At 52.6% G+C, this 15,144-nt stretch overlaps 2 protein-coding genes across 3 annotated transcripts in view; both read right to left on the bottom strand.

The window, feature by feature from the left end:
- Window positions 1-220: 220 nt before the first annotated feature.
- The window catches only part of LOC116678094 (stonustoxin subunit beta-like), a 23,235-nt gene continuing 8,311 nt past the window's right edge, over window positions 221-15,144 (bottom strand). Inside the window, exons 3-4 of one of the 2 annotated variants that reach the window (XM_032508172.1) lie at window positions 12,644-12,648; window positions 244-314 (exon numbers count right to left, since the gene is read on the bottom strand). The gene's annotated coding sequence lies outside the window, so the exon portion shown is untranslated. Of the gene's footprint in view, window positions 315-12,643; window positions 12,649-15,144 lie in introns of both variants that reach the window. The other variant, XM_032508173.1, reaches the window with a different exon arrangement.
- Window positions 13,200-15,144, bottom strand: part of LOC116678093 (uncharacterized) — a 5,972-nt gene continuing 4,027 nt past the window's right edge. Inside the window, exons 3-6 of the mRNA XM_032508171.1 lie at window positions 14,596-14,742; window positions 13,890-13,971; window positions 13,526-13,729; window positions 13,200-13,376 (exon numbers count right to left, since the gene is read on the bottom strand). Coding sequence (XP_032364062.1) covers window positions 13,215-13,376; window positions 13,526-13,729; window positions 13,890-13,971; window positions 14,596-14,742 — 595 coding nt within the window. The 3' untranslated portion in view covers window positions 13,200-13,214. The remainder of the gene's footprint in view (window positions 13,377-13,525; window positions 13,730-13,889; window positions 13,972-14,595; window positions 14,743-15,144) is intronic.

The raw sequence follows: 15,144 nt of genomic DNA on the forward strand, positions 1-15,144 counted from the left end.
CGTGAAAATCGCGTGGCAAATCCCTTAGAAAAGTCATAGCCCGCCATTCCCGATCATTACACACGTTTTGATCTATTTTGTGTGCGCGTGTTGGCAACGCTCCGGGACTAGTAGCGGGACGAAAATCTGGCGGAAGAATAATAATAAGTATGGGCGATAATAGACATTGTGCCGATGTGCTGCTTTTGCAGCACATCGGCACAATGAATAATAGTTCTCTAGTCTGTCCAAGTTCTATACACTCAGCTGATCAGCAGTGACAGACAGAAGGAGACTCTCAGTCCAACACAGGACACAGAGACACTGAGGAGCCACTAGACCACATCCTGAATCCAGGATAGAGAGTCTGAGTGACTGAGGTGTTGAAGGTGTGGAGGTGGATCAGTGAGTCAGAGGAGACTGTGTAGAAGGACAGATAGCCAGCAGGACAGTCCACATACACTGCTACTCTACCAGAGACACAGGGGACGGAGACGGAGGTTTCTCCGTTATTGTGCCAGACATAGTAACGACCATCAGAGCATACCAGACTCCAGGACTGATCATTACATCCAAACCCACATCTCCACTGCCTCCTTTCCTCCTGATTCCTCTGTACTCACTGATATCTCAACCCATCCTCTGGTCTGGACCTCCCAGTAACAGCGACCAGTCAGACCATCTCTACACAGCAGCTGTTCCCAGGTCTCAAACCTCTCTGGATGACCAGGATATGGCTGATCCTCCTCCACATGGGTCACCGTCCTGTTGTGTGAGACAGTTTGAGTTTCCTGTGCACCGTGTTGGTGTCAACTGTGAGTTCACAGGAATCTGACGGAGAGAAGGAGACACAACACAGCTGCAGTTATTAACCAATCAGCTCTTTGGTGATGACATCACAGGGTTGAAGGAGTGATGTCACAGTCTGATGAATGAAATGAAAAACACACTTACACTTCCTCAGACCTGGTGTCAACCATCTGACTCCAGCAGGCTCCACCCTGAAAGGAGGGGGGGGGGGGGGCATTACATCACTCTCCCACACAGCTGGGTTCTGGTCTAATGGAGCGCTGGGTTCTGGTCTAATGGAGCGCTGGGTTCTGGTCTAATGGAGCGCTGGGTTCTGGTCTAATGGAGCGCTGGGTTCTGGTCTAATGGAGCGCTGGGATTTCCTCATTTTATATTCATATTTGGGCCGTCAATCAATTCTAATTTTTTATTCAGTTTAATTTCCTTTAACTTCTTCCCTGGGATCTAACCTTTTACTCTTTAGGACATCGGGACATTTGATGTGTCCACCATCAAAATGATGTCTTCATCATAGACTACATGTTACATAATGAGGACATCAGCTGGAAGAGACAGACAGAGAGAGACAGAAAGAGAGAAAAACCGAGGGAGAGAGATTTTAGATTTTTAAGAAACATTTATTTACCAAATAAATAAGACATTCTCCAAATCTTCACCAACATGTCATCGCTTCACAAACGCACAAAATAAATATTAATATCAGACACTAACACAGAAACACAGAGTGGAAGACGAGCTCCCCCCCCTGCACAGAACACACCGCCGTGGTGAAACACCACTGGTCCACAAAACCCTGAACGTCCCTCATCAGAGACAGGAACCGGAAGTCCACCCACACCCTGGCCTTCACCAGACAGACAAACCTGTCTGTCAATGCTCGTCCGGACACGTTGTCCACTTGGTTTTTTTCTGCTTCAATAGATCAACACGCCCTCTGACACGCCCTCTGTGGTGGAGGCAGAGCTGGAGGATGATGGGGGATTGTCGTCAATTTCCCTGGCGGAAGTCGCTGTGGTAGTCAAACAACTCCACAGCGGCAAAGCCCCAGGGATTGATGACATCCGTCCAGAAATGCTGAAAGCTCTGGGTGTGGAGGGGCTGTCTTGGTTGACACGCCTCTTCAACATTGCGTGGAAGTTTGGGACGGTGCCTAAGGAGTGGCAGACCGGGGTGGTGGTTCCCCTCTTCAAAAAGGGGGACCAGAGGGTGTGTGCCAACTACAGGGGTATCACACTTCTCAGCCTCCCCGGTAAAGTCTACTCCAAGGTGCTGGAAAGGAGGGTTCGGCCGATAGTCAAACCTCGGATTGAAGAGGAACAATGCGGATTCCGTCCTGGCCGTGGAACAACGGATCAGATCTTTACTCTCGCAAGGATCCTGGAGGGGCCTGGGAGTATGCCCAACCAGTCTACATGTGTTTTGTGGATCTGGAGAAGGCGTATGACCGGTCCCCCGGGAGAAATTGTGGGAGGTGCTGCGGGAATATGGGGTGAGGGGGTCCCTTCTCAGGGCCATCCAATCTCTGTATGACCAAAGCGAGAGCTGTGTCCGGTTTCTCGGCAGTAAGTCGGACTCGTTCCAGGTGAGGGTTGGCCTCCGCCAGGGCTGCGCTTTGTCACCAATCCTGTTTGTAATATATGGACAGGATATCGAGGCGTAGTCGGGGCGGGGAGGGTTGCAGTTTGGTGGGCTCGGGATCTCATCGCTGCTTTTTGCAGATGATGTGGTCCTGATGGCGTCATCGGTCTGTGACCTTCAGCACTCACTGGATCGGTTCGCAGCCGAGTGTGAAGCGCTGGGATGAGGATCAGCACCTCTAAATCTGAGGCCATGGTTCTCAGCAGGAAACCGATGGAGTGCTCTCTCCGGGTAGGGATGGAGTCCTTACCTCAAGTGAAGGAGTTTAAGTACCTTGGGGTCTTGTTCGCGAGTGAGGGGACCATGGAGCGTGAGATTGGTCGGAGAATCGGAGCAGCTGGTGCGGTATTACATTCTGTTTATCGCACCGTTGTGACGAAAAGAGAGCTGAGCCAGAAGGCAAAGCTCTCGATCTACCGGGCAATTTTCGTTCCTACCCTCACCTATGGTCATGAAGGCTGGGTCAGGACCAAAAGAACGAGATCTAGGGTACAAGCGGCCAAAATGGGTTTCCTCAGGAGGGTGGCTGGCGTCTCCCTTAGAGATAGGGTGAGAAGCTCAGTCATCCGAGAGGAGCTCGGAGTAGAGCCGCTGCTCCTTCGCGTTGAAAGGAGCCAGTTGAGGTGGTTCGGGCATCTGGTAAGGATGCCTCCTGGGCGCCTCCCTAGGGAGGTATTCCAGGCACGTCCAACTGGGAGGAGACCTCGGGGAAGACCCAGGACTAGGTGGAGAGATTATATCTCCAACCTGGCCTGGGAACACCTTGGGATCCCCCAGTCGGAGCTGGTTGATGTGGCTCGGGAAAGGGAAGTTTGGGGTCCCCTACTGGAGCTGCTGCCCCCGCGACCCGATACCGGATAAGCGGATGAAGATGGATGGATGGATAGATCAAGTGTTTGGCCTGACCCACAATAAAATTCAACAATTGCCACTTCTTTGCATTTAGTTTGTTGTAGCCAGCACCAAAAATAAAAGCAGACTCAGTAAAAACCTCCCCACAGTCCTCAACATGTTAAAAAGAGACCTCAGTCTGGGACAGTCCAGGTAGCAGTGTATGACTGTCTCGTTGAGGGGACAGAAGGGACGCGAGGAGGACACGGTGTCGTTAATCCTGGCTAGAAAGATATTCACCGCCCCGTGGAGGATCCGCCACTGCAGGTCTCCAGACCTCTTGCTCAGCGGAGGCTTATAAAAGAGTCTCCACACTGGCTTCCTGTCTGGGGGCAGTCTGTCCGTCCACACCAGGCCCTTCTTCCCACACAGAGTCTTCCTGTGGACGGCCAGAACACAGTGCTGATGAAACCCCGTTCCAGTTTGCATGGGCACCTCCAAAACAGACGGTAACACACCCCGGGCCGACGGGCCAGTGGGCTCAGTTAAAAACCCAATGTCAGGAAAAGGGTAAGTGGAATCGGGGGTGTCAGTCCCAGTAAAATAGTCCCGCAGCATCTCAGATTCCTCAGCGTCCAGTCTCTTAGTCCATTCAGTCAGAATAGTTCTAGTTTGGCGGGCCAACCTCAGGCCCAGCAGAGAGGCCACTGCCTCCGTATTCATCGAGAATGAAGCGAGACCCGGTCTGCCACCATCTTGGAGGTCAAGCCGGGCCTCTCAAACCAGAGGCTCCTCCAGGAGCCAGAACAGAACAGGGATAAAACCACAGTCCACTAAAAACAAAGACGCATCAAGCCTCAGACCCGCTACCCCCCTTAGAATGGTGCTGGCTACGGGCCTCCAGACGACATCATCATCACCAAATAAAAAACGCTGTACAAACTGTAATCTAAAAGCCCCCCCTCCTCCTTTGGCAAAAATAAAATACACTGAGGAACCCAGTGCAAACCGTCCCAGATAAAGTCCAAAATGATGGACTGTAACTTCTTCAGCAGACCAGCAGGGGGCTCCGTACATTTGAGCCTATGCCAGAGGCAGGATGCAACCAGATTTTTAATGACCAGCACCCTGCCCCTGTAGGGCAGGTGGGGAAGCAGCCACCTCCACCTACCCAACTTCCCTTCCACTCTGTCAACCACCCCATCTCAATTTAAAGCCATGGTGGTTTGATCGCCCAGGTAAACCCCCAGGTACTCGAAACTCCCCCTCTTCCAGGACAACCCACCCGGTAGCTGAGGGAGACCTCCAGCCCACCTCCCCACTGCCAGGGCCTCACTTTTGGCCCAGTTCACCTTGGCAGCCGAAAGTTTCTGAAAAACTGTGACAACGTGACCCAAAACGTCCACATCCTGCTGGTTCTGGGTGAAGATGACGATGTTGTCTGCATAGGCCGATACAGGTAAACGAGTGTTAAAACCAGGTAAAACGAGGCCATTGATAAAAGAGCGGACATTGTGAAACATTGGCTCAATGGCCAGAGCATGCAGCATCCCTGACATGGAGCAGCCCTGTCTGATCCCCCGGGTCACAGGGAAAGGCTTACACAAGCCTCCATTAATCTTCAGCACACTCTCAACGTTCTCATACATGACCTTCATCTTGGCGATGAAACCGGTCCAACACCTTCCACAAGTAACGGTGCTCAACCCGGTCAAACGCATTTTCCTGGTACCCTTTCTTCGGGAGGAGAGTCTACACTGCCCTCCGGGAACTCTGAGGAAGCAGACCGTTGACAAAACAGTCCTTAAAAACATCGAGAACATCCGTTTTCATGTCCTCCCAGAAAGTTCTGTAGAACTCCGGGGGCAGACCCTCCAATTCCCGGTTGTCATCCATAAAAAAACGTGGGCACTCCCCTGCAGAAGCCATCGAAGGCCTCGTCATCATCCTCATACTCCGTCCTGTAGAGGTCGGAGTAGAACTCCACAGCTCTCTCTTGTTTCTGTGATGCCCCGGACAGTTCCTGTCCTCCTGCCGATCTCAGAACGTGTATCATCCTTCTCTGACCGTTCTTCTTTTCCAGGCCGAAGAAAAATTTGGTCGGCGAGTCCATGAGTGTGGCGCTCTGGAACCAGGACCGGATCAGTGCCCCTTGTGCCTTCAAGCCCAGCAGGTCCGCCAAAGCGCCTTTTTTGGACTTGAGGTCTTCAATGCAGCCTCGATTTCCTGTGGACCCGGCAGAACTCTTGCAGGTCCACGATGGATATCTCCAGATCATTCATAGACTCAGAAATGCCTTGAGAAACGTTGAGAGTGTACTGCTGACAGAGCTGCCTGATGTCAGCCTTGCCAACGTCCCACCACTGCCTCAGTGAACTAAAATCTCCCTTTGTTTCTCTAAAACCCTTCCAGAAAAACATCTCTAAAACGTGCATCTAAAAGCAAAGCAGTGTTAAAATGCCAATGTGCAGACCTAGGTTTTATATTGACAATAAAAACATCACAGGACACAGGAATGGTCAGAAAAACCAACAGGCCATATATAGCACCCTTTAAAAACATTAGAATGGTGCTTAAAACAATAAAACCTGTCCAACCTGGCCATAGTCAACCGGTTATCCCTACTGTGAACCCAGGTGTATTGTTTCTGCCGGGCATGGCCCCCCCTCCAGACGTCAGCCAAGCTGTGGGTGACCACCAGCTGCTGCATGGCCCTCTTAGAGGCAGCATGAGGCTCTCCGTGGTTCCTGTCCAGACCATCATCCTGTGTACAGTTTAATTCCCCCCCACAAATAAATAGTCCTCCGGTTCACATTCACTTAAAACCTCACCGAGCTCATTTAAAAAAAGAACCCTGTCCGGTCCTGAGTTCGGAGCGTACACGTTAATAAAAACCAGATTAAACAGCTCATACTTGGCCCGGACCACTAACAGTCTGCCCTCCACCCTCTCCTCCACAGTGTGGGACACAGGCACAAAGCTTCTAGCAAAAAGGAGCGCTACACCCCCACTGGTGCTGCTAATATGACTTAACCCCCCCCCCCCCATCCCATTCCCTCCCCCAGTCCGTCTCGTTAGCAGTGTCGCTGTGCGTCTCCTGCAACATGGCGGACAGACAGACAGACAGACAGACGCGTCATCATCGTCTTCATCATTTAAAAGCTCGAGTTTGATCCTCAGGACCAGTTTCGGGCAAAACCCGGACTGGATTTGCCACGGACTGGATGATCGCTTCCTGCAGAGCCCCTCTGCACTCCCGTGCCAATCCTTGCTGTTTTTTCCGGGCTTGCACAATGAGTTGTGTCAGTCTTGGGTTGTGTCTTTCTCCGCCTGGCTTTCTGCTCCCCAGCTGCTGGAGTATGGCAATGTGGTGGGGATCAGGGACTGCGGCTACGGGACGTTGCCTTGGGTTGAGGTCACTCTGGGAGCCTGCCCTCTGTGGCGATTTTGCAGGCCTGCCAGGCGGACTTGCTACTGAAGATGACTGGGTCCCGCTCAGCTGAGGCAGCTGGAACATCTCGGCTCTCATCCGTGCCCCACCGGTTGTGCCAGACACGGTGTGTGGCTTCTCCTGGTCCCCATCGAGCGGCTTGGGCCGCGGGGCACCGCTCCCGCGCTCCCCTCCCCTTCCCAGCAGGTCGGACCTGTGGGCCGTCATCCTGTGACGGAGGGGCAGGGCAAAGTGGTCCTGACTGTGTGTTTGGCCCATGGAGGCCGACTGAGGTTCCCTCCTTTGCGGCCGCTAGCGATGTTTGGCGGATCATTGGCGGGCACTTCCTGGCGGCCCGCTAGGGTTGTTGTCCCGCCGCCGTGGTGCTCGGGATGTGCTGGCCGCCGCCGGGCCTTCTCCGCTCTGCTAGCCCCGAGGGGTGGCAGTAGGCCGGGGGTTTGGCTCCCGGACTGTGGATTATCGGTTGGCTCTTCCTGGCGGCCCGCTAGCATTGTTGTCCCGCCGCCGTGGCGCTCGGGACGCGCTGGCCACCGCCGGGCCTTCGCCGCTCTGCCAGCCCCGAGGGGTGGCAGTACGCCGGAAGTTTGGCTCCCGGACTGCGGATCATCGGCGGGTTCTTCCTGGCGGCCCCCTTGTGTTGTTGTCCCGCCGCCTTGGCGCTCGGGACACACTGGCCGCCGCCGCGCCTTCTCCGCTCTGCCAGCCACGAGGGGTGACGGTTGGCCGGAGGTTTGGCTCCCGCGCTGCGGATTATCGGTGGGCTCTTCCTGGCGGCCCGCTAGCAATGTTGTCCCGCCGCTGTGGCGCTCGGGACAAGCTGGCCACCGCCGGGCCTTCGCCTCTCTGCCAGCCCCGAGGGGTGGCAGTAGGCCGGAGGTTTGGCTCCTGGACTGTGGATCATCAGCGGGTTCTGCCTGGCGGCCCGCTTCTGGGGATCTGCCTGTTCTGAACCGGTCTCTGAGGAGATACAGGTTTGTGATGCTCTCCGTCCCCGCCATCGTGTGTCACGTCCGGTCCATGGACTGGTTTGTCACCGTGGGTCTGACGGACGCATGCTTCCGCATCTCCATTCGTCCTTCCCACAGGACGTTCCTGAGGTTCGCCTTTGGCGTACCAATATCAGGTTCTTCCCTTCGGCCTGGCACTCTCCCCTCGCACTTTCGCCAAGTGTATGGATGCGGCGCTGGCCCCTCTGCGGCTCCAGGGCATCCGGGTCCTCCATTACATCGACGACTGGCTTCTCCTGGCTCAGTCTCGGGAGTTGGCGGTTCAGCGTCGAGATGCCGTCCTTGCTCGTCTTTTTCGTTTGGGGCTGAGGCTCGACGAGGGAGGGGTGTGCTTGCACCCGCCCAAAGGACTGTGTTCTTAGGGATGGTGTGGGACTCGTTAACAATGTTGGCACGTCTGTCTCCGACTCGTGTTGAGTCCACTCTGGCCATGGTGAGGTGTGTGAGGCTGGGCCGCGCCATCGCAGTGAAACGCTTCCAAAGGGTGTTGGGCCTCATGGTGGCTGCTTCCATTGTGATACCTTCTGGTCTTCTGCACATGGGGGCCCTGTAGTGGTGGCTGAATTCCAGGGGGTTCTCCCCGAGGGGAAGCCCGTTCCGCCTGATACGGGTTACGCACAAATGTCTTCGTGCCCTATCGGTGTGGAAGACGCCTTGGTTCTTGTCCCGAGGCCCCGCGCTGGGGGCGCCCTGTCGCCGTGTAATCTTTTCGACGGACGCTTCCCTCACCGGGTGGGGCGCGGTCATCGACGACCGCTCTGCGTGGGGTGTATGGCGGGAGCATCACTCGTCATGGCACATCACTTACCTCGAGTTGCTGGCCGTGTTCCGGGCTCTGAAGAGCTTCCTGCCTGTACTCCTGGGTCACCACGTGGCCTATCTGAATCACCAGGGGGGTCTGCGCTTGCGCCCTCTCTGCTGCGCATCAGATCCTCCTGTGGTCCCAGCGGAGCCTGCTCTCTCTCAGGGCGATGTTCTCCCTGGGCTTCAGAATCGGGGTGCAGACCTGCTGTCGAGACAGGGGTTGAGGCGGTGGTGGAGTCCTTGTGCGGTAGGTTCGGGGGACTTCACACTGTCCTCTGTGGTTCTCCCTGAAGCCCACATCCCCGCTAGGGCTGGACGCCATGGTGCGGGAGTGGCTGAGGCTGCGTCTTTACGCTTTCCCCTGGTCGATCTGCTCCCGGGGTTCCTGGAGAGGGTCTGTCAGGGGAGCATCTGCCTGCTTCTTGTAGCGCCGTTCTGGCCGACCCGAGTGTGGTTCTCGGACCTGTTGGCGCTCCTGGACGGCCCGCCGTGGGCCTGGGACAGCGGGCCCCTCCTCAGAGGGACCCGCTGTCCCAGGCAGAGGGTCGGGTTCTTCACCCTTTCCCCGCCCTGTGGCGGCTGTGGGTCTGGCCCTTGAGGGGGCCCGGTTCCTGGAGGCGGGCCTGACGGCAGGAGCGGTCGAGACTCTCCTTAGCTCTAGGGCCCCGTCTACACGGAGGATGTGTGGCATGAAGTGGTACGTCTTCTCTGCCTGTTGCAGAGGATGCGTGCTGGACCATGTTACCTGCCCGGTGGTTCAGGTGCTGGAGTTTCTGCAGGACCGCTTCTCTGCGGGCCTTTCCCCATCCACCCTCAAGGTTACGTGGCAGCCGTTCGGCTTTCCACGGCCCTTTGAGGGATGTGTCTATGGGGAGGCTTCCCCTGGTTGTGCGGTTCCTCCGTGGGACCCGGAGGATGAGACCTGCGACTCGCCCTGGGATTCCCACCTGGGATCTGGTGGTGGTTCTCGAAGCTTTGGCTGAGGCCCCCTTCAAACCCATGGAGTCGGCTGAGGCCAAGTACCTGACTCTGAAGATGGCCTTCCTCCTTGCTATCACCTCTCTGTGGAGGGTGGGGGACCTCCAGGCTCTTTCGGTTGCTCCCCGATGCCTGGAGTTTGCCCCGGGTAATGTGAGGGCCATCCTGCACCCGGTTCCGGGCTGCATTCCCAGGGTGCAGTCCACTGTCATGGGGCCTGTGGTACTGCAGGCGTTTCATCCTCCACCTCATGTGACGGCGGAGGACGGGAGGCTCCATTTGCTCTGCCCTGTCAGAGCTCTGAGTGTCTTCACTCTTCGGTCCTCCCGGTGGAGGAAGACAGACCAGTTGCTGGTGTGTTTTTGGGTCCCCCAAGGCTGGGCTCCCCGCTTCCAAACATACTGTCAGCAACTGGATCGTTCAGACTATCTCCCTGGCCTATCGGGTGCGCGATTTGCCTTCACCTATGGCTGTACGGGCTCACTCCACAAGAGGCATGGAGGCCTCTATGGCTCTCCTCTCTGGAGCATCTCTCCGGGGGTTTGTGATGCGGCTGGCTATGCCCCTCCTCACACCTTTTTCGGGTTCTATAGTCTGGACCTTCTCTCCGCACCCGGCACCCGGGTGCTCTCCTCCTAGTCGTGCCCACAGGTTGCTTGCACGCTAGGGCAGGCGGGGGTTCGGCGCGGGTTAGTGGGTATCTCGTTCCCATATTGTCGTAACCGACGCAGTTCGAGTTCCCCTCGAAGGTGAACGTCTCGGGTTATGTATGTAACCCTTGTTCCCCGAGATAGGGGAACGAAACACTGCGTCGGTTCACCGCCCCTCGCCCCGCCTGGAGTGCCTTGCTTCATAGAAAGAGCTAATGAGCTATGTGCCGGCGTGCCTATATATGCCCCTACGGTTATGCCGTCACATGCTACCGTTATCACTAGGACCAATAGGATTGTAGTAGTTTTCATTCGCATTCAGCCCTGTCATGCCTAAAGGCGTTCCCATAGTGTCGTAACCGACGCAGTGTCTCGTTCCCCTATCTCGGGGAACAAGGGTTACATACGTAACCCGAGACGTTCTGTCTATAATGGAGTGCAATGGAAATTTCTAAGTGACCCTAAACTTTTGACCGGTAGTGTACGTATCGTGTTTGCACCTCAGTGACTAGGAAAGAGGGTTTTGAGAGACTTTTAGAACGTAGAGCCGTACTCTCCCAGCACAAGAGGAACTTAGAGAAAAGAGGGAAAAAGGATGTTTCTTAAAACCAGAGTCTGGTATCTGTCCAAACTACATCAAGTATTAACAAAGGGAGTTATCATTTTAGTTCCTGGAGATGTTCTCCTTTAAAACTTCCTCCACTAATATCTCCTTCTTGTTGATCAGTGTGTGTACCTGAGAGTGTCCAGTCTCCAGAGAGGATCCTTCAGTCCTGCTGACAGCAGCTTCACTCCTGAGTCTCCTGGATGATTGTAGCTCAGGTCCAGCTCTCTCAGATGGGAGGGGTTGGAGCTCAGAGCTGAGACCAGAGAAGAACAGCCTTCCTCTGAGATCAGACAGCCTGACAGACTGGAAACACACAGAACAACACACAGGAAGCCTCTGTCAACACGTGGAGCCATGTGCTAGTTCTTTCTTTCTTTGTTGTCCAGATTTAGAATAATGTTTAAAATCATCTGCAGGATTTAATCATTGAGTCGTAAAACTACTGCTAAAGTTTATCATATCAACAGACACAAAGCTACACGTCAGCTGTTTATCAACTAAAGTTAGTCAGAGTTTAAATGGTCATCAGGTGAACGGGTTAATGAATCCTGACCTGAGAGTCTCCAGAGTGCAGTGTGGACTCTTCAGTCCATCAGAGATCAGCTTCCCTCCTGAATCCTGCAGGTTGTTGTTACTCAGGTCCAGCTCTCTCAGACTAGAGGACTGGGAGCTGAGGACTGAGGACAGAGCTTCACAGCTTCTCTCTGACAGGTTACAGCCACTCAGCCTGGAGAGACCACAGGAAGGAAACTAGTTGTAATATTTAACTTATGTTGAAAGATATCTTAGTATTTGTTGATGATTAAATATCACTTACAGAGCTTTTTTGGAGGCTTTGACCACTGGCAGCAGCCTCAGAAGAGCCTCCTCTGAAGCAGAGTATTTCTTCAGGTCAAACACGTCCAGATCTTCTTCTGATGACAGTAAGATGAAGACCAGAGCTGACCACTGAGCAGGAGACAGTTTATCTGTGGAGAGACTTCCTGAACTCAGGTACCGTTGGATCCGCTCCACTAGAGAACGGTCATTCAGTTCATTCAGACAGTGGAACAGATTGATGCTTCTCCCTGCAGACAGACCCTCATCCATCTTCTTCTTGATGTACTTGACTGTTTCCTGATTGGTCTCTGAGCTACTTCCTGTCTGTGTCAGCAGACCTCTTAGGAGATTCTGATTGGTCTGCAGAGAAAGACCCAGGAGGAAGCGGAGGAACAAGTCCAGGTGTCCATTGGGACTCTGTAAGGCCTTGTCCACAGCACTCTGGTAGAACTGTGTTGGTTCAGGTTTGTTTCTAAAAAGAAACCATTGGCGTAATGATGTTTGTTCTTCTGCCAGCAGGTTGACTCCAGAGTTGGTGAAGGTCAGATGGACATGAAGAGCAGCCAGAAACTCCTGAACACTCAGATGGATGAAGCTGAACACCTTGTCCTGGTACAGTCCTCTCTCCTCTTTAAAGATCTGTGTGAACACTCCTGAGACCACTGAGGCTGCTCTGATATCGATGCCACACTCTGTCAGGTCTGATTCATAGAAGATCAGGTTGCCTTTCTGCAGCTGCTCAAAAGCCAGTTTTCCCAGAGACTCCATCATCTTCTTGCTCTCTGGACTCCAGGTTGAATCTGTCTCAGCTCCTCCATCATACTTGATGTTCTTCACTTTGGACTGAACCACCAGGAAGTGGATGTACATCTCAGTCAGGGTCTTGGGCAGCCTTTCTCCCCCTGGTCTTCAACAAATCCTCCAGAACTGTAGCAGTGATCCAGCAGAAGACTGGGATGTGGCACATGATGTGGAGGCTTCGTGATCTCTTGATGTGGGAGATGATTCTGGTGGCCTGCTCCTCATCTCTGAATCTCTTCCTGAAGTACTCCTCCTTCTGGGCGTCAGTGAACCCTCTGACCTCTGTCACCATGTCAACACACCCAGGAGGGATCTGATTGGCTGCTGCAGGTCGTGTGGTTATCCAGAGGCGAGCAGAGGGAACCAGATTCCCCCTGATGAGGTTTGTCAGCAGCACACCCACTGAGGTGGACTCTGTAACATCAGTCAGGATCTCAGTGTTGAGGAAGTCCAGAGGAAGTCGACACTCATCCAGACCGTCAAAGATGAAGACCACCGGGAATTCTTCAAACCGGCTGATTCCTGCTTCTTTGGTTTCACTAAAGAAGTAATCAACAAGTTCCACCAAGCTGAACTTTCTCTCTTTCAGCACATTCAGCTCTCTGAAGGTGAATGGGAATGTGAACTGGATGTCCTGGTTGGCTTTGTCTTCAGCCCAGTCCAGAGTGAACTTCTGTGTTAAGACTGTTTTCCCGATGCCAGCCACTCCCGTTGTCATCACGGCTCTGATTGGTTCATCTCTTCCAGGTGGGGTTTTAAAGATGTCTTCTTGTCTGATTGTTGTTTCTGGTCTGTCTGGTTTCCAGGATGTTGTTTCAATCTGTCTGACCTCATGTTGATCATTGTCCCTGCAGCCCTCCCTTCATGAGGTAGATCTCTGTGAACATCTGATTCAGAACGGTTTGGTTTCCTGCTTTAGCAATCCCCTCAAACACACGCTGGAACTTCCTGTCTAGCTTAGATTTGAGTTTACGCTTACAAACTCCTGCTGGACTCCTGCTGGACTGGACTGCTGAATGAATACAGAACAAAGAAGATCAGTAGGTGATTTATAAAGAAACAGGAACATACTCTGACCCTTCTCTGGAGACATTAGTAAACGTCCCATTAGTCCAGCAAGTTAAATCTTTAGAGAAATCCTCTTACTGCGCTGCAGACGGTCAGCCAGCTCGTCCTGCTTCATTCTCCTCAAGAAGTGCAGTGTGATCTTCAGAAACGCCTCTCTGCTCCTCCTCTGCTCTTCATCCTCACCCTCCCTCTGACTCTTTGGGCATTCTGGGTAATCTGGTCTCAGAAGCTTCTGGATCTTCTTCAGCTCGTTCTTCACAAAAGTGACGATGTCCTCCTCCAGCAGCTGGAACAGAAGATCATATGAATGCCAATCAGACTGAAATCATGGAAGCAACCATCAGATCCATGATGGACGGACTGAGGACCCTCTGGTCTGGACAGGGCAGCAGGGAGATGATTGGGAACAGAACAGATGTAAAAGTAGTTGGTGTACATGAACAGACCATAAAGATGGAGTCCAGGTGGGTTTGATGCTGCTGGGAGGACTGGGACCCACTGGGACCCTCTGAGCTCTCCTGGTCCAGTCTGTGGAGGAATCAGGAAGAATTAGCTCCCATCATGTCTGTCCACACAGAGACACACAAGGTAAAGGTCCTGAGACTTAAAGTGTTGATTCCAACATAGAATCAGATGGTTTCCCCTGACAGTAAAGAGTTGGTGGTCCTGCTGTCCCCCTGTTGGTGGTCCTGCTGACCTCCCTGTTAATGGGCCCCAATCTTTATGCCCCGTTTTAACCGTAACGTTACATCTACAGCAACGGCTTTCAGGACTTCACCTGGAGCTCCCAATGAGAAGGTAAGTGTGTTCCTCTCTGCCATTGGCTGTCTCAGCCTAACGTTAGCTATCAGCTGACATGGGGCTAACTTTAGAGCTTGTTGTTTGGGGATATCGATGTGAAAAACCCTGATGGCTACAGGAGATTTAAAATGCTTTTTGATGGGCTACAACACCAGATCCTATAGGTCCAGACCAGATCCAGTATTTACCTAAAGGCAAGAGGTGAAGACTGGTTTAACTGGACAGCTTTCAGATGGAGAATATAAATATATGTGAAGAAGAAAGATGCTGAGAATAAACTCCAAAAACTTCTCTGGAGACATAAAAGTTAAAACATGAATCAGTAATATTATAATATTATTAACAGCTGACCTCTCTCCAGCAGAGGGTTGATCTCCTTTAAAGTTAATGAGAAAATCATGTGACCGGTCGCTCTTAAAGGACACACAGCTGGGTCCAGGATCAGGATCAGGATCAGGACCAAGAACAGGACCAGGAGGGTCTGGTTTCTGATGGGTCCTGATAGAAAAACACATTCATTGAAGATCACATGTTGAGTTATAGACTCCCTGCAACATAACTGAGAACATTTATAATTAAGATAAATATGTCTGTAAGCCTAATTGTTAAAATAATGACTTTCTGACAGAAACACTGATTAAAACCAATAAAAATCTAATTTCTAAGACTCTACTTTAATAAGATCTCCTTTCTAAGACTCTACTTTAATAAGATCTCCTTTCTAAGACTCTACTTTAATAAAATCTCCTTTCTAAGACTCTACTTTAATAAGATCTCCTTTCTAAGACTCTACTTTAATAAGATCTCCTTTCTAAGACTCTACTTTAATAAGATCTCCTTTCTAAGACTCTACTTTATAAGATCTCCTTTCTAACACTCTACTTTAATAAGATCTCCTTT

This window comes from Etheostoma spectabile, unplaced genomic scaffold (genome assembly GCF_008692095.1).
Source record: "Etheostoma spectabile isolate EspeVRDwgs_2016 unplaced genomic scaffold, UIUC_Espe_1.0 scaffold00006429, whole genome shotgun sequence".
NCBI lineage: Eukaryota > Metazoa > Chordata > Actinopteri > Perciformes > Percidae > Etheostoma > Etheostoma spectabile.